Here is a 21968-nt window from a genome sequence, read left to right as displayed (position 1 = left end):
TAGTTAAAGTTAAAAGTGCTCTAGAGGTATGGTTTATGTCCAAACTAGCCGTCTGCTCGCATGGTTTTCAAACATCTTGTAATATAAATAACCAATATGATGTATATAAGGTTTATTTTTATTTGATTGTTACAAATATTTTCAAAGAAACAAGATAGGATCTAGATATAAAAGTTTCCATCAATTTGTAGCTGAAGCAAATTCACGCAAACCCTAATTTCTTTTTAACCGCATGCATCATGCACGATAGCCCTAGTCTTAGAGCAGCACCAATGCTCAGTATAAATTTGAGTCTTAGACTCATAACGTATTACTATTATATTGTAATTTTCCTACGTAGTTAAATTTTAATTAAAAAAAAGGACCAATGATAAATAGACAAATAAGCATTAAAAATGTACGTAGATCATAAACTTTTGCGTGCAAAGATACTTTAATTTCGTTCTTTCACTTATTTTAATTGTTTAATAATGTATTAATAGAAAGATGATATTCTCATCCCAAGCGTTGAAGCTGCTCTTATAATCTTTTCGGGTCTAGGACTACTAATATATTTATTCTTCTCTTTTTATCTATGTTAGAAATCCAGACCTTCCTAAATCTCTCTCTTTTTTTGGGGTTAAGCTAAACAACATCGATACATTGTATCAACTTATCAAATCGGAATCTTTAGTTTATAACCAGGTCCGGCTCTGAAAAACTTTAAAATTTTACAGACTGAAAGCACCAAAAAAATATTAGATCTAATAAATACACGAACCATTTGTACAGAAAATATAATATAAGTTAATAATATGCATAAATGGGAAAACAGTAAAACGTGGAGAGAAAAAATTGTTTAAATGTCTTTTTAGTTTTTCTCTCTTTCTTGCATGTATCATATATAAAGTACTATATATAATATACATATACAAACGTTATGTCTTCACCTCCAAGCTTGAGATTGCTCCTCTGCCATTGTAATCTCTTCCGAGCATTGGTGTTTTTTTACCAGTTTGTCTTTTTGCATGTCTTTGTTTCACCGTTATGCCCACATCTTCACCGGAGCATTGTCGTGTCAGCGTCTTCTCTTCTCCATGTTGTTTCTGCGTCTTTTCTTCTCATCGCTATCACATCTTTGTCGTTTGATTGTGGACGCACATGTGAAACTTAGGCCGAGGATTAAATCGAGTAAAAATGTCTTCAGCAAGCGATCAATTCGTCTATCTCGGACTGGATCGAGTGCTGCAATTCTAACATGATGAATCGATCCGTCTTTTGTTGTTTTTGTAAAACCGGTCCCTACTAAAACTAGCATTGTTATTTTTTTATATCCGAATACTTTTGCATTTTAGCTGATATTTAATTTATATTTACCTGCTATTTTAATCATTTGATGATTATTGTTTTGTATCAATTCGGATAAACAAAAAAATTAACTCTCCAATAAAGCACAAAACATATGATTAGATTTACATGTTCGGCTAAACACAAAATTAACTAATTTACAAATAACAATAAAATGATTAAAATGGTTGTTTAGCCGGTTAAGATTTTACTTGATCTTTTTGTTATAGTTAGCTGGTAATATATATTAATTGTCTTGATATTTTTATAGTTAGCCGGTAATATATACAAATAATGATGTAATTTGTAAAATAGTCTGTTAAGATTTTACTTGACTTTTTAGTTATATTTAGCCAGTAATATGCACTAATTATCTCAATATTGTAACTTAAATTGTAACGTTGAAAACATCTAAGTTGGAGGACCATTCGGAGAATTCTTAAAAGGTTTGAAATATAGAATCTGAAAGTATGGGGCCGATTCGTGAAGCAATTTGTACACTTGGAAATATTGGGGACAACTTGAGAATATCCAAAGGTTTGAGGGTTTGTGTTGCAAAACATAATAAATCACCATTGTTGATCGATCTCTTCCGTAACGAGATATATACGGGAGGATGAGCACGGCAGCGATGCTTGAATCAAAGCATGACTACGTCAGCAGAGAAAGATGTCGAAGATGGTCCGATGACACGAAACAGATGCGACGATTTGCAGCGGAGAAGAAGAAGCTTGAGGCAGAGACGTTCGTGGTGACTCCTTTTTCAGTCAACGGTGGAGCTGAACAAAGAAGAAAGATCCACGGTGTGGTTCGAGCTGAACGTGGATGACGGCCACAACAGAACAAGACAGAGATGAAGGAGTAAAGCTTGAAGTGGTCAGGTTGAGAGTTGAGTGGCTTGTTGGTTGGTGATGAGGAGAGTCGCCAGAGAAAAGATTGGTGTAGGTGATGTTGTGTTTGAAACGGATTGTTTGAAACAGAGTGGAGACATAAAAAGTTTGATGTTAGATAAGAGAGAGAGAGATGAAAATATGTGAAAAGCAGATGAAAAATAATAAGCATGAAAATAGATTGTGTTATATGAAGTTTAAGGATGAAAATGACATTAAAAAAAAAGCACATCAACGAGAAAGACATAATTCATCCATGCAAATATAGCAGTTACCGGTGTATATACGCTGCAATTTCTCTAAATACATTAGACCAAATAGAATTATTTTGTTGTATCATGCACGATAGCCCTAGTCTTATAATCTTTTCGGGTTGAGGATTAATTATATACTCTATCCGTTTTTTAAAAAATAGACTTTTTAGTGTTTTCACACATATTAAGAAAACACATTAAATCACTATAATAAATTTATTGTTTTATGTAATTTTCAGTTTTCAACAGTTTTTAACCAATAATAATCCAATAAAACCAATTAATTTTTAAAAATTTACAATTTTTTCATAGAAAATATAAAATATACATCTTTTGAAACAAAATATTTTTCCAAAACATGAATCTTTTAGGAACAGAAGGAGTATTTATTATTCTCTTCTTGTCGATGTTAGAATTCAAGATCTTCCTAAATCTCTCTTTTTGGGGCTAAGGTAAACAACACTGATAAGCAATTTATCACATCTGAATCTTTAATTTATAAAATTATAACTTGGGTCTTGTTTTTAACAATTCAAACTGGTCACTACAAGCCTTTTAGTAGAAGGTGTTACAGTCTACAACTACAAGTAATAAGAATGTTTTGATTAGATTAGATTAAAAATCAATAAATGTAAAAGAAAATTAGGAGTAATATGGTAGGGACAGTAAATCTACACTTTTAAAGTGATAAGCATGTGCTTCATCAACCACTCTTAATTTTGTCTGTGGACGCGGCTTAAGATACAAGAACCCAATCACTATAAATACCTCATTGAGCCCTTCCATTTTAGTTCATCAAGTTCAAATATCACTACCAAAACAATGGTTTCTCTCAAAGCTCTCTCAACCGTCTTTTTTCTTTTACTCGGCCTTGGCATTTGCTACCCACTAGCCGGAATCTCTTAACATACGGCGAAATCCCGTCTCACCATGGTGGTGGCGGTGGTGGAGGCCACGGTAGTGGTGAAGCTTATGGAGTGATTGGTGGTGGTTATGGTAGCGGTAGTGGAGAAGGTGGTGGTGGTGGATATGGAGGAGTTGAAGGGTATGCCGGTGGTGGTGGTGGTCACGGTGGTGGCGGTGGCGGTGGTGGAGCTTCTTCTTCTGGTGGATACGCTAGTGGAGGTGGAGAAGGTGGTGGTGGTGGATATGGAGGAGCAGCTGGTGGATACGGTGGTCATGCTGGTGGTGGTGGTCACGGTGGTGGCGGTGGTGGAGCTTCTTCTTCCGGTGGATACGCTAGTGGAGGTGGAGAAGGAGGTGGTGCGGTTACGGTGGAGCAACTGGTGGATACGGTGGTCATGCTGGTGGTGGTGGTCACGGTGGTGGCGGTGGTGGAGCTTCTTCTTCCGGTGGATACGCTAGTGGAGGTGGAGAAGGAGGTGGTGGCGGTTACGGTGGAGCAACTGGTGGATACGGTGGTCATGCTGGTGGTGGTGGTCACGGTGGTGGCGGTGGTGGAGCTTCTTCTTCCGGTGGATACGCTAGTGGAGGTGGAGAAGGAGGTGGTGGCGGTTACGGTGGAGCAACTGGTGGATACGGTGGTCATGCTGGTGGTGGTGGTCATGGTGGAGGTGGTGGTGGAGCTTCTTCTTCCGGTGGGTATGCTAGTGGAGGAGGAGAAGGTGGAGGTGGTGGTTACGGTGGAGCAGCTGGTGGTTATGGTGGACATGCTGGTGGCGGCGGTGGAGGTAGTGGTGGTGGTGGTGGAGCTGCTTATGGTGGTGGAGGAGATCATGCTAGCGGTTATGGAAGTGGTGATGGTGAAGGAGCTGGTGGTGTAATTGGTGGTCATGCTGGAGGGGGAGGTAGTGGAAGCGGAGGCGGTGGAGGATCGGCATACGGTGGTGGAGGTGAGCATGCAAGTGGATACGGAAGTGGAGCTGGTGAAGGTGGCGGCACAGGTGGAGGTGAGTATGGTGGTGCTGCTGGAGGTGGAGGCGGTCATGGAGGTGGAGGAGGATCAGCGGGTGGAGGATCTTATGGTGGTAGTGCTTATGGAGGCGATGAAGGAGGAGGAGCTGGAGGTGGATCAGGAGCCGGAGCCGGAGGGTATGGAGGAGGTGGCGGTGGAGGAAGTGGTGGAGGAGGAGCTTACAGTGGAGGTGGAGCTCATGGAGGTGGTTATGGAAGTGGTGGTGGTGAAGGAAGTGGTTATGGTGGTGCAGCAGGGGGGATATGGCAGTGGTGGTGGAGGTGGTTCAGGTGGAGGCGGCAGCCAATATGGTGGGGCTTACGGTGGTGGTGGTGGTTCAGGCGGTGGACACGGTGGTGGAGGCTATGCTCCATGAAGAAACCAACTCAAAATAAAACCAAAAGAAGAGGCTGGAAATAAAAATAAGATGATTTGTGGAGGGCAGGGGTATACAAATTAAAATGCCTTGGTTGAAAACATTTTGTACCACATTATTGAAAATTGTATTTTCTAATAACTGAATATTTTTTTTTTTGGTAAGTTTCTAATAACTGAATATTTATTGTCTTTCTTGCAATTTACATCATTAAAAAGCATTAATAAAACCAATGGAATAATTTTATTTTGTAAGTTTTTAAATTAAATACACCTTTATACTTTATAGTTAAACATACATTAAGTCACTAATATTCCTTTCTTATACTACTATCCATGTTTCCAAACAATATACTTATTTATTTATACTACTATCAATGTCCAAACAATATATTTTTATACTACTATCAATGTTTCCAAATAATACGATAATTAATCTTGTTATTTTATATCTATCATTTTCTCTTTAAAATTTTGTAGAAACGTCATAATTTCATAAATTGCAAAATAGTGAACTTTAAAATTTCGATTATAAGATTACAAATTATGAAACTATTACAATTTAAATTCAATTAGATTACATATCGGTCATCCATCAGTTCAATCGTTTAGTCTCGGGTTTTAGTGATTTTTTAATATGAATATTTTAAAAACATAAATTGAATTGTCAGATCTCCGGATTAACCGGTATAATCACAATCAGGTTGAATTTAAAAATACTGATTTAAATGCAAAAATATTTAAATACATACTCTTTAAAAATAACCAAAATATTTGTTAAATTATTAGTGAAATTTTTCATCGTAAAATATCCCGCGCTTCCCGCGCTTCAAAAGCGCGGGTCAAAATCTAGTACAAATTAAAATGCCTTGGTTGAAAACATTTTGTACCACATTATTGAAAATTGTATTTTCTAATAACTGAATATTTTTTTTTTTTGGTAAGTTCTAATAACTGAATATTTATTGTCTTTCTTGCAATTTACATCATTAAAAAGCATTAATAAAACCAATGGAATAATTTTATAAAGGAACTTTGGTTAGAGCTTTACAAAATTTGATCTATATCAATCTAAACCGTTTGATCTATATCAATCTAAACCGTCATAACAAATAAAGAAAGTTATCCCAAGCTTTTCATTTTGATTGCCGTTCAGAGAAATTCCTGTGAAGATGCGATCTTCTGATGTTACAGACTTTCTTCCTCTTGACCTTAACACCCATAGCTGCAGCAATCATTCGAGACCGAGATGAATGAGGCCGACTCATTAGATATGAAACAGCATGTTTCTTCTCCTTAGGATCTGCAACATTTGGTCTACAACTTTCTTCTCTCTTCTTATTCTGCAAATGCTCACGTCGAATCTGAAATGGTCCTGTTACAGAATCACACACACTCAGACATCAGGATCTTTCAACGTTTCTCTCACCTTAATATCTTTTCCCACATATTTACTATATAACTAAAACTAAAGCTATCAAATTACACATAGTAGTTACCTTGGCCTTTCGAAAACGGATTTTGCTTTTGCATCTTGCGTTTAGTCAGATAAGTTTCTTCACCAATCATAGCTCTCTCGGCATCTGTATACATAAAATAAACAAACACACAACATAAGAGTCAAGTCTCAATTGAGAGTCTGATAAATTGAACATAGTAAGTAGTAACAGATGGTACCTTTACGTTTTGGAGACGAGACTTGCTCTTGAATCTCGAGCACAGGCACAGAAGCTTCATTGGTGGAAACTCTGTTGCCATCTGGATACAAGTGATGCTCTTCTTGGTGAAAGGTCTCGGCAAATGGTTTCTCAGAGTCATCAGCCTTGGGTGACTCAAACGCAAAATATTCGTCGTCACTGTTAGATTCTGCCGAATGAAACATTTCATCCTGTGCCTCATCGCAATGGTAATCTGAGTAGTTTCCACCAGGGATCGATACAACTCCCACCGAGCCGTTACGGGCGTGGTTGGAATCAGAGACAGTCTGGTAACTTAGGTCGCTTACACACTCCTCGCTACAGGTAGTAGTAGTAGTCTCAAGCACCGACTTGGGCGATAAATTCATCGGAGTGGCTTCAAATAGTGTCTTCAGCTCTTCAAACGCACTAGCAAAACAAGGAGTACCTTCTCTTGCGTAGAATAACATATATGCATCCTTTGATAGAACACATTCTTCGCTGATTCTCCATACCTGCCAAAGGAAAATTTGCATTTGTTGACACCCTTTCAGAGAAGTCTACCAAAGAAGTAAAGTGCACAGATCAAAATGAAATCACTGATCATCTTTCATTACCTTTGCATCATCAAAACGATGCCATGTCTCAGGAGCTGATCTCACATATGCTGAGTAATGACCAAAATGTATACCATTCCCGAGATGCTCCACCATGGCATAGAGATGGTATTTTGTGGAATCCTGAATAAACATAACAACAACATGATTGGACGTTAAATTAAGAAGACATGAAAACCTTAGCTTTACAGATCTGTAAAAGATTTTCACTTTACTTGAGGATTTTCGTTACTGCTCATGTAAGAGAGCAAATCCAACTCCAAAGGGAACTTGACATCTTTGAAGATCTTCTGCATATAAACCCCATTGTTCTTAAACCTCTTCAAATGAAACGCAGCAACAAGAGGCAGCTTATCGAACTTGAGTTGCTTCTCCTTTGAGACTTTCTCTTTACAGTCATCACAGGTAAACTGGTCCTCGAGTTTTTCCACACATGTAAAAGACTCTAGCGCACTCGAAAGATCTTCCACGTCTTCTATCTCGAGACTCCATCCAGGGGACGTTTCAAATGTTTCTGAAACGGAATTGCAGTTGCAACAGCGAAGCTGAAAGGGAAAGGATAAAAATTATACTTTCCAATTTTGCTTTAAACAGTAGATAATTAGTATGGTAATGAATAATAAAATCTGTTACCTTACTAACGAGACGCCCACCAAAGATATTGTGAACAATGTTAACATCTTGAGAAGAGACAGAGGCAGAGGCAGAGTTATCTCTACTACCAGGATCCAGACAACATTTCTCTAGCTTATCCAAAAACGACTGTAGAAACTCATGAGCGTCTTCTTGGTGGTCTATCTGGAAGTCGGATGAGAAATCTGCAGTGGTTTAAGGATAATACCATTCATACGAGAAGATCTGAAACACAAAGCTATGCAAACAAAACAGAACAGAATCCAAAGTAGTAAAGTTGAGAAGGATACAATTAAGGTTATCACGAAACCGATCAATCTTTATATCGTATCCTGAAGACCGTAGAGCATGCTCAGTATGGTTTCGGAGAGTTTGCAGAACACAGAAATTCTCATTGCCACCTGGATAAAAAAATTCAAAATGAGATATATAGGATGAAAGATTATGAACAAAAACAAGATAAATACAATCAAGCCATCAACTAAAATCAGACCATTGAAACACACAATCAAGCCATCAACTAAAATCAGACCACTGAAACACACAGTGAAGACAAAAACTAGTAGAATTAGACCATGGAACAATCCACTTACAGTTGCAAGGGTTGTGATACTTGTAAGTACGAAGGGCATCGAGGAGAGGCACAGTATGAGTAAGGCACTGTAACACGGAAGCAATGAAACAAGTGTTGCCTGAGTTACTTAAACCAGCACCCTGAACAAGAAGAAAAAAAAAAGATTCAATTATTATTTAAATAAAACTGTTTGAAAACGACAAAAGATTATTTTTGATAAAAAAAAAAAAGGGAACATACAACGCCTGTGGGTTTGTTAATCTTAGGAAGAGACGACGACCATCGGAAGATATCAATAGGTTTTGTGAGATCATCATCGTCGCTACTATAGTCCAAATTCCACCGCATGTACCTCCTTGGAGTGCGATTATTATACAAGTCTCCATAGAAAGAGTATCCAGGGCTCGTGATTCGGAGAATCTGAGAATCTATGCACTCATCATCCGAAGAGGGAGGAGATTCATCTGGATTTTGGATCTGGCGAATTGGCGACGAAAGAGAGAGGGATCGAACCGGCGCGGTGGGTGAAGGCTCGTCTTCGTCTAGGGTTTCGATTTCAGGCGACGGTTCCGCCATCAACAACCACCCTAGATCGAATTTTTTGAAGAAGCTAGGGTTTAGCTTTTGGAGGAGAAAGCTCAAGTAAAAGAAGAAGCTGAGGAGGAAGATTCCGACAAGGAGAAGGGATTGGTAGGTAGGAGAGTCTATAAGGAAGGGTTTTGAATTGAGAGGGAAATTCATTCATGCCGCCATTATTTCTTTCTTTAGGGTTTTGTTTTCACCTTTTTCTCTCGGAAAGATTTTACTGTTAAATCGTTTGCTATTTTTTTCTTTTTTTGAACACAAAATCGTTTACTATTTAACCATGCGAATTGCCAAGCCTTGGACTTTTGACTTCGAGACTCTTCGATCAAATTCCTTTTTTTTCTTAAAGAAGATAGATTTGTACTCTATAATATTATTTGACAAATTTTTTTACTTATTTATCATATCCTCCAAAATTTTAGGATCATTTTTTAGTTTTTGAATTATTATTTAAATTTTTATTTTAATTTATAAATTTATCATGATATTTAAGATAATTAATATATATATATATATATGTTTATGTATATACTATTATTTCTAATAGGTTACTTGTTATATTCTCCTTAATTTTAAGAAAATTCATTGTTTCAATTAATATAATTATTTAAAACTCATTTTATATATTGATCATGATTTAATATAACAACCCGTTGCAAATGTTATATGATACTATCAAAATCACAAATGAATTTATGCTAATAATAAATTTATCTATAAATTCATAAATTTTATCAAATTAATATATTTAAAACAAAAATAGTAAATATTATATAAACTAAAAAGTAAAAATCAACTTAAAATATTAAAAATACATAGAAACATGAAAAACTAGGATTAAAATATTAAATGACAAATAATAATTAGTAATATAAATATTACTAAGAGAATACAAAGATAACATTTTGTAATTCATTATTTTATGTTTTATCACTGTTTTTTAAATTCTAATTATAGAGTATATAAAGTGTAGATATACACTATAAGTGTAGATATACACTATAAGTCTATACACACTGGAATATTTTAGTGTTCAGTCTTAACCATACGTGGATGTTCTTATATGAAAATTTGCTAGATGATCTTTTTAATCCACATGATAAAGAGATTATTCTGAAGATCAAGCCAATTATCTCCTCGCCAGATTTTTACATTTGGAATCACACTCATTATGTGAAGTACTCTGTTAAATCAAGTGATTGGTTTGCTGAAAGAGAGGCTAAAAAAGGAAGCTTTTTTGTCAATGGAAGCCTTCTTCCATCTCTGAATGGTATCAAAGATCAAATATGGTCTCTTGATACTAAATCAAAATTCAAAAAAAAATTGGAAAGTAGGAGTGGTGCCTTGCCTGTTGCTTTTTTTTTTTGCTAACTTGTAAATATTATAAATAATGAAAAGAGTTTACAAAAGTAAAGATCTAGGATCTGAGCCATCTTGGCAAAAAAAAAAAAAAAACAAGATATATCATAGAAAACCTACAAGAACTAACAAAAATATTCTTATCTTAGCCTAAGAATCATGAGATCCTTGAAAAGTTTGTTGTGTGTCCCGGATGAGATAATGTTTTTCACTTCTCTGTCTACTCCTTGAAACACAATGGATGAAAGCACTACTTGTTGGTTGTGAACTAAGTTGTTTTTCTGTTTTTAAATGTGGAAAACAACTGCTTGCACAGCAATTTTCCTCAGAAGAGAAAGCTTGGCAGAGCTTGCAGCACGGATCAAAGAAAGAAGCTCAGACCAATTGGTGAACATCGTATGGGGAGGTTGGCATCTGATGAAGACCTCCCTCCAGATTTCGGCGCTAAGCACACAGGACAGCATTAGATGATCCATCGTTACAATAGAGTTCAAACATAGCATGCAATTGGGAGACACCGGGATGCCCCATGCTACCAGTCTTGATCTTGTGGGCAATCTATCGTAGTTAGCGATCGACATGTTGAATGCATGCTTCGGAATTGCTCATTTGAACCAGACCACATCGACCGAGTCCTTTACATCTTGTCTTGGCCGCATCACCTCCCAAGTAGCCGCAGAGCACCTTGCCTGTTGCTAATAACCTTTCTGAGACAAGCATGAAAGTAGAAGGGAAATCTGTTAACCATGTCCTATTCGCTTGTATGATATCAAGACAAATTTGGGCCCTAAGTAACTTCCCCTCCCTCCAAATAGTTTTGATCCAAGCTCTGTCTATCCAAATATTTTCTATGTCCTAAAGATGAGAAAAAAACATCTCATTCCGGAAGAAATCATGAGAGCATGAGCTTGGATTATATGGACATTATGGAAAAACAGAAACATCTTCTTTTTGGAAGATAGTCTTAAATTGGATTTTTCCTTCATCAAATTTATCTTCGAGGAAGTTGATCACTGGTTCTTTATCAAGTCTATTGAAAAACAAGAAAATCTTATTGACTTGAAAAAAAAAAACTATTTTTGGATGGAAACCTCCTTTTTTTGGCTCAAATACGATATAGGTTTTGTGTGGAATAAGATCAGGAATCAAAATAAAGCCTCTTGGATCCTTTGTAATATAGAAGGTCCTTCACTAACATTTTGACCAAACATGATGCTTCTCTAGAAAGCTGGAGATGGGCGATTGAATGTTTAGAAACAATTCAACTCCATCATACTCCCTCTGTTTTTAAAAGATGTATGTTCTAGAAAATAATTTTTGTTTCAAAAAGATATATTTTTCATATTTTCAATGTAATTTTTGTCAACTAATTATGAATAATTGTGAATCTCAAAAACATTAATTGCATTTCTTGAAATCTTATTGGTTTAGAAATATAGGAAATATAAAATAACAAAAAACTATGCACTAATAAGTAAGTTTTAATATGTTTTATTAAAAAGTGTGAAAATCTCAAAACATCTATTATTTAAAAACAGAGGGAGTATATGATAGTGATGACCACGATTTAATTGGAGCAATCTCAAAACCTCATGCTTGGCCTTCTCTCAAATTCTACTCTTCAAAAGTCTTGCCACTTTTGAATGATTTACAGGATTGTAAAACTCAATTTCATATTCATCACAACACCAAAGGAGCTAAACTCATTGCTGAAAGTATGATTAACAAGGATCTTTTTCATTTTTATATTGCTAGAGGATTTCCTTGTTGGCTTAGTTATCTTTTTGGATAAATCATTTCTCCTCCTCTATGTTCTTTTGATTGAACCTGAACTTGTTGTAATATATTCTGTTCTTATTCTATAAAATTCTAGTGTTTAGAAAAAAAAACATAGTTGAAATTTCCCTCGAAATATTAGTTTAAACATTTCTATAAAATACCCCAAGTTAATAAATAAATAAATAAATTCCATTCCTTAATTTTCTGTTATGCAGATTTTAAATTACTTTACAATTTAGTTATATTTCCGTCACTCCACTATTATCCGGTGTTACAATCACCTTAAATGAGATTATCTAATGGTTGTCTTTAACTAAATGCAAATATTAGGATCAACAGGATTGTTTTCAATGATTTAGTTAGGTTTTGATGTTCTAACATTATTGGTTGAATTAGAAACTGCCAAACCTGTTTGAGTATTGAGCATATAAGTTTTGTGTTATTAAATTGCTACAGAACAAAACACAAAACCTTTCAAATACCACAATGTGTTCTCTCTGTCAATCAAAAGACAAAGATGTTTGTATGTTTTCTTAGAGCATTCTATCCTGAAGATCACTGAATATACCAGATGCCAATGACCCCAGCTTCTTGGTCGTTTCTTCCGCTATGTTAACAAGGGACGACACATCTTGCTGCGCCTGTTGCGAATAAACAAAGTTTAATCAGAAAAGAGAGTAAAAGAAACTGATTTCTAAGTAAGAAATTTATTTTACCTGGAAAGAGATTCGGTTGATGAGATCGCTTGCAGTGATATCAAGGTTGGAATCATCTTGTCCATGACCAAAAAGATCAGCACTTGAAATAGCTGCTGAGCCCTGTTAGTTTTGCAACCGCAGTTAGGTAACATGAACAATAAGACTTGAATACAATTTGATTGGTTTTGTGACAGAAAAGATACCGAGAACTTCTGAAGAGTAGCTTTTGATTCAAGATCAGCATCTCTGTTCTGATTCCCGTAAAACTGTGCAGATGAAATCGATTTCGCGTTTGAAAACTTCTTTCTCGCTTCATCAGTTTCTTCAACCTACGTTAAGTAAGAATATTAGTTAGTAACACACTGAAATCAACATCCCTTTTCTTTGGATCTTCTGTTTGAGCATTTCTTTTACTTGAGTTTTTGACGAGCTTGAGATTGGTTTCTTGGAGAAAGAAGTGTCCATTCCATACTCATTAAAGAAATTCGATGACTTTGGTGGAGCGACGTGGGTAAGCACTCGTGTGCCACTTTGCCCACCAGACTGCTCCTCATCAAAGTACTCAAACCGAGAGGCAAACGACGATCCAGCCGATGATGATGATGTAGTTTTAGTCGAAGAAGCAGCAGGAATCACAGGTACAGGCTCTTCAGGCTTCTGATCATAAAGGTTCTCTTTTGGCTGCATAACAACAAACACAGACTTATATCTACAGTAAACCCAAGATAAAAAAAAAGAGAAGCCAACACTTACCTTAGTGGTAAGCTTACGAGCACCAAGACCACCAGTCTTGCCTGTCTTTCTAGCAACAAGAGGTTTCTTAAAGGTACTAGCAACAGCTCCCTGAGAAGCCTTTGGTGGAGAAGAGACAGCAACAGTTGCCTCTTCCTTAACAACCAAAGAAGTCTCTTTTGCTGGAGGCTCCACCGGCTGAGAAGTAGCAGCAACAGATGAAGAAGGCAAAGTAGCTTCTTCTTCAGCCATTGCTTTAGCAACTTCCTTAGCGAGAGTTTGCTTATACAAATCAGCAGCTCTCGAAGTGTACTTAGCATCAATTCTGCCGCCTTCGTTCCAGCCATGCTGCTTGAAAAACACCTGAGCTCGGTTGTTACCACCAAACATCATTGTTCTTAGCTGCTCTGGACTCCACGAATCCAAGTTCGTCGACCTTGAAAATCAATTTTTGATTAAGATCCATAAATATCAAAGAGGCAAAAGAAAAAAAAAAAACCACAATGCTTAATAGAGAAAGAATCTCATCTCTTCATCAAAGTAACACATAGGAAACGACGTCGTCTTGCATAATATTGGATAATTCAATCACAATCCTTAAAACCCTAGCTAAAACTTCACAAAATTACTAAGCCCTGAAAGTTGGATTAAACGGTGGCGTTTTACAGACCTGACGAAGCTGATGTGGACACCGAGGTTTCGATGAACAGCTGAGCAATCGATGCAGAGAAAGACGCCGTAAGTGACCGAAGCCCAGGTTGGATTCTTCGCACTACAATCGAAGCACACCTACAGTCAAGGCCGTATTAGCTCCAGATCTGATCGAATTTCAATAATTTAAAATCCCAAGAAGTTGGGAGAAAGCTTAACCTTGTTCTCCGATTTGGCTTTGAGTTTTCTGAAAACAACATTCTTATCGGCGTGATTCTCAGTCGCCATCGTTAAGGAGCTATGCAGGAGATTTACAGATCGAGAGAAGAAGAAATCTGGAGATCTGAACAACTTGTGACGACGATAGATCAAAACTCTCTCTTCTTCAAAGCTGCTGAGGATTATTTTTTTCTTTCGTGTTTTCTTCGTTTCGTTTCGTTTCGTTTCTTCCAAAACCTGTAAAGGTACTACGTATACTTTAATAATGCTTTGTTTGTTTTCAATACTGAACTCAATGGACATGTTTGGCCCATTTAAAAAGCCCATTTCATGATATAGATCGTTGGTTTCCTACTAATCTGCCACTACAAAACGTGTCAACGTTGTTTTTTTTTTTGAACTAAACGTGTCAACGTTGTTAACGTTGTTGAAAGAAAATATCAACCACACTTGGTTCACTTGTCCTCTATTAGTGACAACTTCGAGACTTTCGTAATTCCTCCAACAACTTCTTATATATTCATTACAATGCTTTGTAAGACGATATTCATCTTTTCTTCAACTTTCAGTCATCTGATGGTCTATCAAAACAATAGAAACAACCTAAATAAAATAAAATAAAAAGCAATTTGATTTTGAATACACAACATGTTAATCTTAGAACAGATGTTGAAATTGCAAAGGCAAAATCTCTATATTGCTATATATAGTTCGGTTATGACTCCGATGCAAAAAGTAGAAACAATACAGACTACTTTGAAGAAACCATCAATCAAGTGAAGTCACGCAAGACTATGATGCAACAACATCTAACAACTCAAATCAACACAAGTGAAAGCCTGGATCGTTCGAGACCATCCAGGAACAACTAAATATTAGTGTCCGAAATTTTTGAAATTTGCTGGCTCTCCTCTAGATGCAGGAGCAACAAATCTGTTCATGTCAACTCAATATGTGTTTCCCATGGAAATGACTTCGATAATCTTTGCAGGAGACTGCAAGACACGCATACAATGTAGCAATGACAAGACAAGTTTTTTTTTTTAAGTTGAGAATATCCGCAATGATCTTAGTTTGTGAGGTTTTGAAGTTTAAGTCTTGTTCTTTCTTCCATGTCTTTAAAATGAAGTTGCACAATGATATTTTAAGTTCGTTCTATAGGATTTCCCAACATGTATAGTTGGCATACTATCTATTTGTGTTATTCAACTGGAAATGTATTGAAGTTATTATTCTCCAAAAAATTATGGTTTAACAAAAAAAAAATGAAACTAAGGAAAAACAACAACAAGGTTATCTTTAATTGTATCTATGTGACGAGACTTGAAAGTCAAGGAAATCGTCATTGCAACTGGGCCTAACTTTTCGAAAAAGATAATGCGGATTTGACGTGCTGATTTTGTTTTAAACAGGCTCGAAGATAATAGCGTCGTGTCATAATTAGGAATTAATTCTGATATTATATGAATTCTTGAGAACCAAAAAAAGACTATAGGCACTAGTAGGCAGCTACTCCCTCTGTTTTTAAATGATGTTTTGAGATTTTCACACTTTTTAATAAAACATATTAAAACTTATTTATTAGTGCATAGTTTTTTGTTATTTTATATTTCCTATATTTCTAAACCAATAAATTTCAAGAAATGCAATTAATGTTTTTGAGATTCACAATTATTCATAATTAATTGATATTTTTGAAACAAAAAAAATTTCTAGAACATACATCTTTTAAAAACAGAGGGAGTATATGATTTTCTGAAAACTAAAATATTAAACATTAACACGGGCTCTGGATACAAACTGCAATGTGCAATTGTTTCAGTAAACTAATTTGTGTTATTGACACTAATACTCAACTTGTTGATATATTTAATCCACTTGTTAGTTATTGAAAAAATTATAAGATTAGGATTGTAAAAGTTAAAATTTTGAAAAGAAATATATGAAGGGATGAGAGCAAGAAAGTCAAGAAAGCCATACTTTCCTTTGCTTTTATCTTTAAAAAGCCTCTTTGGCTTGTTCTTCTTTCTTTTGCAGATCTTCATTTTTCTGGTCAAATTCTGAAAACGCGTAAGCTCTCCTTTTCTCACTAAAAGGTTTAAAACCCCTTTGATTTCGCTTGTCTTGAGAACTCCTTTGTTCAAATTTGTTTCCAGAAACTGTAATTACCTAATAGATTAAAAGGCTTTGTGCGTTCTTTGCTAATCTCTTCCTAAGAATATTTTTATTCTGTTCTTGTTACTTTGTTTCAGGTTTAACAATGGATGATCACAATAATGATAATCATAATCATCATCATCTAGGTGTGAATAAGATGGGGAAAAACATCCGTAAAGAGCCATTAAATCAGCAAAATCAACAACAAAATCCTCAAGCTTTGGTTTATAACATCAACAAGACCGATTTCAGATCCATTGTTCAACAGTTAACCGGACTAGGCTCAGCTTCTTCTGTCAATCCTCCTCCACAATCAACAAACTCAAACCCACCAAAACCTCCAAATTCACGGTTGGTCAAAGTTAGACCAGCTCCTTTGACTCAAGTCAACCGCCCTCCACCGCCACCTCCAATTCAATCGAACCCAATGGCCTCTGAACCGGTTCAGCCTGTTAACCAATTATCAATCAACCCGGCCGAATCTCCAATCTCGGCTTATATGCGTTACCTAATCGAATCAAGCCCTGTCGGAAACCAACCTCAACCACACAACCAGAACCCGGTTCAGCCATCAACTGGTTTGTTTCCTTCACAACAAACCGGTCCTAATCCAATGTTATTCCAGTCTCCAGTTTCACAGTTTCTTTTGTCGCCTCAGCCTAGATCTCCCTTTCCACTATTATCACCCAATTTCGCGTTTTCACCGCGGTTTTTAGGCGGTAACGAGTCTCTACCTCCGCCGTCACCAGGCTTTTTCTTCCCGTTGCTCAGTCCATTGTGGAAAAATCAATAGCCTAATCGTAGTGTGTATTAATAGTCTTTTAATCAATGTATAAACTTGTAAGCACTATGTACGTATGTAACATGTAATTGGAAGACAATTGCTTATTTCGATTTATGTATTGGAGTGCTGATTTGGATTTAAAATTTGAAATTCAACATTTATATGTTGTTTTGTCTTATAATATATACCTTACTATATTGTTGACCATCGTCTTTTTTTTTGAACAAATTGTTGACCATTGTCTTTTTTTGAAAGAAAAAAAACCTAGAACTGTTGGTAAGAACCTTTATGTAATAGTATACTGTAATAATCATTGTAGACTATTGATAAAATAATGTTTTCACGAAAACTTATACTATATTGCCTACCTCACCAATTATATCTCTTTCTCTGCATATTTTCACTGAATAATAAAGCGCTGAATAGAAACGAATCTTATGATGTAAACAAAAAAAAAATGGACTAGAAGAAATAATCAGTTTTTATTAATATGTATATCATTTTGAGTTATTCTTGGATTTACCCCTAGAGTGAACCTAAAGGTTCACCCAACAAATAGAAATCACTCAGTTCACAATTGATATCTTTTAAAAAAGGAAACAAAATATTGTCAAGTTATATTATGTTTTTAAAATAAATAAAATGAAAACAAATAAAAATAATAGTAGTTAAAAAATGATTTAAAAATATATTTTTAACATCTTCGGAAAAAATAAACTCTAAACCCTAAATCATAAACCCTAAACCCTAAATCATAAACCCTAAACCGTTAAGTATACCCTAAACCCTTGGGTATACGCTAAACCCCTGGGTATACGCTAAACTCTTGTATAATCTTAAACTCTAAACCCTAAACTCTAGTATATGCAAAAAAAAATTAGATATTTTAATGCCATCATCGAAATACTAAACCCTAAACTCTAAATCCTAAATCCTTAGGTAAATCATAAATACTTGGATAATCCTAAATTTTAACTAAAAACTAAACACTAAAACAATAAATCTTAAAAATACTAAAACCTTAATCTTAATCCCTAAACTCTTTTTAGGATTAAGGGTTTGGTATTTTTAAGATTTAGTGTTTAATGTATTTAGTTTAGAGTTTAGAGTTTAATGTTTAGTGTTTTGATGACGGATTTAAAATATTTTAAATTTTTTTTGTTGCATATATTACTATTTTTATTTATTTTTAACATTTTTTATTTTAAAAATATAATATAACTTGATAATATTTTGTTTCCTTTTTTAAAAGATATCGATTGTGAAATGGATGATTCCTATTGGTTGGGTGAACCTTTAGGTTCACTCTAGGGGTGAACCTAAGAATAAGTCTATCATTTTATCTCCGTCAAATATATTCTGCACCATTTCTATTTACCAAACACTTAGAGCAATAGAAGAAACTCTCGAGATATTTTTCATCCAAATTAATGATAAAAACAGAAACATAAAAGAGTGAGTAAAAACTAAAATGGTTTCTAAAAATAAATGTTCAAAATTCTTCACACACCTGTCATCTATTTAGTTGTACAATTTCTTACAAATGTTTAAAATTTTAATATTATGTTGTTCAGAAACTTAGTTTTGAGAAGCTAAACCATGAATAATAATGTTCTTGTAAGATCTAAAAAAATTAGGAAGATTACCAAAATAGTACAACAACTACCATAAAAGTTTGCAAAACGGATTTAAAAAAAAGTATTAAAAAGTTAGGTACCCCAATCCTATTCATAATCGAACAAAAGAAGGTTGATGTTAATCATTAAAGTCTTGGGTAAAGTCTTGGGTGCTGGAAAATCCTATCATCTAATTCGCTCACACTTCACATACATCATATCATTAAAGTCTGTGCCTTTGATTTTCACTTTTATCAATAAAATTTATATTTCACTTTCTTTCTTTTATTAACCAAGTTGGCAGGCAACTTGCAGTACCCACTAGATTTGTCCCTTTCTTTCCTATCGGAATAATACGAGAAGCATCGTGAGAGTCTCACCTTTTGCTACGATTTACCTACCTACTACGTATGCTTTTCCATTAGTTACTTACTAGTTACTACTTACTACATATGCCCTTCAATTAAGAAACGAGAAAGATAATCTCATAATCCGATTCCAATTTTGTAAAATCAGTTACCTTATTAATGGGCCTGTTTTTTCTCAAAGCCCTTCCACTAAATGCCCAACTCATCTCCCAAAATGAGCATAAATAAAATACACTTTTTAGGACTATGGAGTTTGAGAAAAATAATCAAAATTATTAAGTTTGGAAATTAATGCAGCTTGCCAGTTGCCACTATACCCCTACTTCAAATACCATTTCTATTTCCAATTCCAAATTTTATTTTGTAATAAAATCTTTATTAATTCCACCCAATTTCACACTCAAAGAAAATGGGCCTACTCACTCAATTTTACACTATATTCATGGAGTGAGCTTGTTTGCAACAAATGTTTACTCAGTTGAATACTTGCTGACAAACAACAACAACAAAAATTTGAAAATTAAATTCAGGAATCGCCAATGATTTTTCCATTAGCTGATAAATAATTGTCACACACACTAGCTAGTTGCACTATGAACAAATATTACAAGATATACGAGATGAAGAGCCAGATCAATTTTCGTTTTCCTCGTATGACTTAAAGTTAAAAGTAAACAGCTATTCTAACGTTGGATTTTAACTTATCGAACATTCCAGTTTCCAATTATCCAGGAGACAACAATAACGACAAAAAGCAAATTACAATTCAGTAGTAAAAAAAAATGTTACAAACGAAAATTTATTAAACAAAAGAAAAAAGATGAAAATTCCCCAATTTGTTTTTTCGTGTTCATTAATTTCACATAACCGGAGAGTTCCCTCCTCCGTTGCCACAACTCCGACTCATACCTTCAGTAACCGACGCGAGCTTCTGAAGATTCAGTTTAATCACAGTATCAGCGAACAAACGCGTGTCCTCCTCCGTGTTCCCCTCCGGCACATCCACCACGTACGACTCAAGAACAACGCTCCAGATCCTTCCCTCTCTCTCGAACCCGTGAACCGTCGTCACCGACTTGTAGTTCCTCAGCCTGTGCTCCCCTCCCGTGATGCTGAACCCCGTCACCTTCCTCTCGTCGTCGAGGAGATCGAGCCTCTCCCTCGACGTGTTCGCCGGGAGGCCGCTGATCACGTCCACGTAGCGCGTGCTCCCCACTCGCATCTCGAACCCTTCCTCCTCCACGGAGCATCTTTTGATGAAGTGTTTGTAAATCTGGGGCCGGTCGAAGCGTCTCACGACGGACCAGACGGTTTGGGGAGGGGACTGGATGCGCTGGGCGAGGAGGGAGGAGCAGCGGCCGGGACCGAGTTGGTAGGTGTGGAACTCGGTGATTGAGTCGGTTAGCTCGGCGAACTCGTCTTGAGTTAGCTCGGAGGGAGTCATTTGGTGGTGGAGAGTAGTGGTTGTGTGGGTCTCTTCTTCTCTGATTGGCTCTGAATCTGCCATTGATGTCCAATTTAAACTTGCTTCCGATTTGGGGTCGAATCGAAGAGAGGATGAATTTGAAAGGGGGAAGAAAGGGTAAAACTATAAATCGTTGAGAAATAAGAGGGCAGATACGTAAATTTATTATAGTTGGTTTTATTTTTAATTATTGGTTACCACATAAATGTCATTAGCCACTGAATCTTTTGTACTTTTATTTGATTTTATTATACCATGAAATTAACCAAAAAATAATAATTTAGGCTACTTAGCACCATTTTTGTATTCATGAAAGCTTGCATCATCATAAACAATAATAATTTAGGGGCGTTGAAATTTTCATTATATGCTCATATATATAACTTTTTAAAAAACATTCTTCTTTGTTCGTGAAGCTATTAGCCTATAGCTCTGCTAGACCCTCACTACAGCCTCTTTTCTTTTGAATTATAACTAATTTTAAATCCTAAAATTTGTAACAATAGTTATAGGAAATCAAAGTAAATTAAGGTGCTCTTCGTCTGCTCAACCAGATAATTCATCTGGGTGAAGATGCAAATCAAGATTCATTTAGTGTATGATAATACAACATTCAAATGAAAATCCAACTGTATTTTTGAATTCTCATCCAAATGAAAGTGAATTTTCATGGTGTATCTAGGTGAAAAAGAATCTAGTTCAGTCCAAAATGATAAATTACAAAAATACCTTTTTAAAACCATTGTTTCAAATAAAAAAATCTATAAATATATCATTCCATCAAAATAGAAACACACATTTTCCGCCAAATTTTTAAAAATTTATTTTCCGTCAAAACGGTAAAAACCATTTTCTCATCAAAACTGCAAAAACTCCGCCAAAATGGTAATAACACATTTTTCAAGTCAAACCGTTAAAACATATTTTCCCATCAAATAATAAAAATAAATTTTCCCGTCAAAAATGCAAAAACGCATTTTCCACAAAAGCTGCTAAAAAATATCCGGCAACATCGAAAAATCTTTTTTCCGCCGCAAAATGCATATTCCCGCCAAAACCAAAAAAAAAAAAAAAAATCCCGCAAAAACACATTTTCACCAAAACTGTAAAAACGTATTTTCCTGTTAAAACGGTAAAAACGAATTTTGCCGCCAAAATCGCATTTTTCCGCCAAAATTGTTAAAACACACACTTTCCCGCAAAATGAACTCTTTGAGAAAAACCGTAAAACACACTTTTTGTCAAAACCGTAAAAATATTTTTCCGACAAAATCGCAAAAAACACATTTTCCACC

At 35.5% G+C, this 21968-nt stretch overlaps 4 protein-coding genes and 1 pseudogene across 7 annotated transcripts; 2 read left to right on the top strand and 3 right to left on the bottom strand.

Annotated features, from left to right (window-relative positions):
- Positions 1 to 3277: 3277 nt before the first annotated feature.
- On the top strand, positions 3278 to 5007 carry LOC108850407 (glycine-rich cell wall structural protein 1.8-like; annotated as a pseudogene).
- A 747-nt stretch (positions 5008 to 5754) lies between these two features.
- On the bottom strand, positions 5755 to 9118 carry LOC108849243 (ubiquitin carboxyl-terminal hydrolase 21-like). Of its 2 annotated transcripts, none has more exons than XM_057006965.1 (9): positions 8501 to 9118; positions 8280 to 8400; positions 7977 to 8087; positions 7687 to 7871; positions 7269 to 7598; positions 7054 to 7176; positions 6444 to 6951; positions 6260 to 6343; positions 5755 to 6135 (listed from the first exon to the last, which is right to left on the bottom strand). In XM_057006965.1, the coding sequence occupies exons 1-9, from the start codon at positions 8999 to 9001 to the stop codon at positions 5897 to 5899; spliced, it is 2202 nt and encodes a 733-aa protein (XP_056862945.1). In that variant the 5' UTR covers positions 9002 to 9118; the 3' UTR covers positions 5755 to 5896. The 2 variants fall into 2 exon arrangements, with proteins under 2 accessions (XP_056862945.1, XP_018478285.2); XM_018622783.2 differs by having other exon boundaries at positions 6438 to 6951; positions 8501 to 9117.
- Positions 9119 to 12370: 3252 nt separating this feature from the next.
- Positions 12371 to 14523, bottom strand: LOC108833218 (probable ADP-ribosylation factor GTPase-activating protein AGD9). 2 transcript variants are annotated; one of them, XM_018606651.2, is made up of 7 exons: positions 14284 to 14523; positions 14084 to 14202; positions 13435 to 13849; positions 13096 to 13362; positions 12885 to 13010; positions 12700 to 12801; positions 12371 to 12624 (listed from the first exon to the last, which is right to left on the bottom strand). In XM_018606651.2, the coding sequence occupies exons 1-7, from the start codon at positions 14350 to 14352 to the stop codon at positions 12517 to 12519; spliced, it is 1206 nt and encodes a 401-aa protein (XP_018462153.1). In that variant the 5' UTR covers positions 14353 to 14523; the 3' UTR covers positions 12371 to 12516. The 2 variants fall into 2 exon arrangements, with proteins under 2 accessions (XP_018462153.1, XP_056865979.1); XM_057009999.1 differs by lacking the exon at positions 12371 to 12624 and having other exon boundaries at positions 12691 to 12801.
- Positions 14524 to 16068: 1545 nt separating this feature from the next.
- LOC108848847 (protein HAIKU1) lies at positions 16069 to 17419 on the top strand. 2 transcript variants are annotated; one of them, XM_018622299.2, is made up of 2 exons: positions 16069 to 16379; positions 16536 to 17419. In XM_018622299.2, exon 2 carries the CDS (start codon positions 16544 to 16546, stop codon positions 17231 to 17233), a length of 690 nt encoding a protein of 229 aa, XP_018477801.2. In that variant the 5' UTR covers positions 16069 to 16379; positions 16536 to 16543; the 3' UTR covers positions 17234 to 17419. The 2 variants fall into 2 exon arrangements, with proteins under 2 accessions (XP_018477801.2, XP_018477802.2); XM_018622300.2 differs by having other exon boundaries at positions 16071 to 16353.
- Positions 17420 to 19881: 2462 nt separating this feature from the next.
- On the bottom strand, positions 19882 to 20955 carry LOC108849592 (abscisic acid receptor PYR1). The gene has a single exon (XM_018623154.2). It carries the CDS (start codon positions 20713 to 20715, stop codon positions 20068 to 20070), a length of 648 nt encoding a protein of 215 aa, XP_018478656.2. The 5' UTR covers positions 20716 to 20955; the 3' UTR covers positions 19882 to 20067.
- Between the last annotated feature and the right edge of the window lie 1013 nt (positions 20956 to 21968).

Source organism: Raphanus sativus, chromosome 4 (assembly GCF_000801105.2).
Source record: "Raphanus sativus cultivar WK10039 chromosome 4, ASM80110v3, whole genome shotgun sequence".
NCBI classification, from domain to species: domain Eukaryota; kingdom Viridiplantae; phylum Streptophyta; class Magnoliopsida; order Brassicales; family Brassicaceae; genus Raphanus; species Raphanus sativus.
The sequence above is the reverse complement of the archived record's forward strand: the minus strand, read 5'-3'. Positions and strand labels throughout refer to the sequence as shown.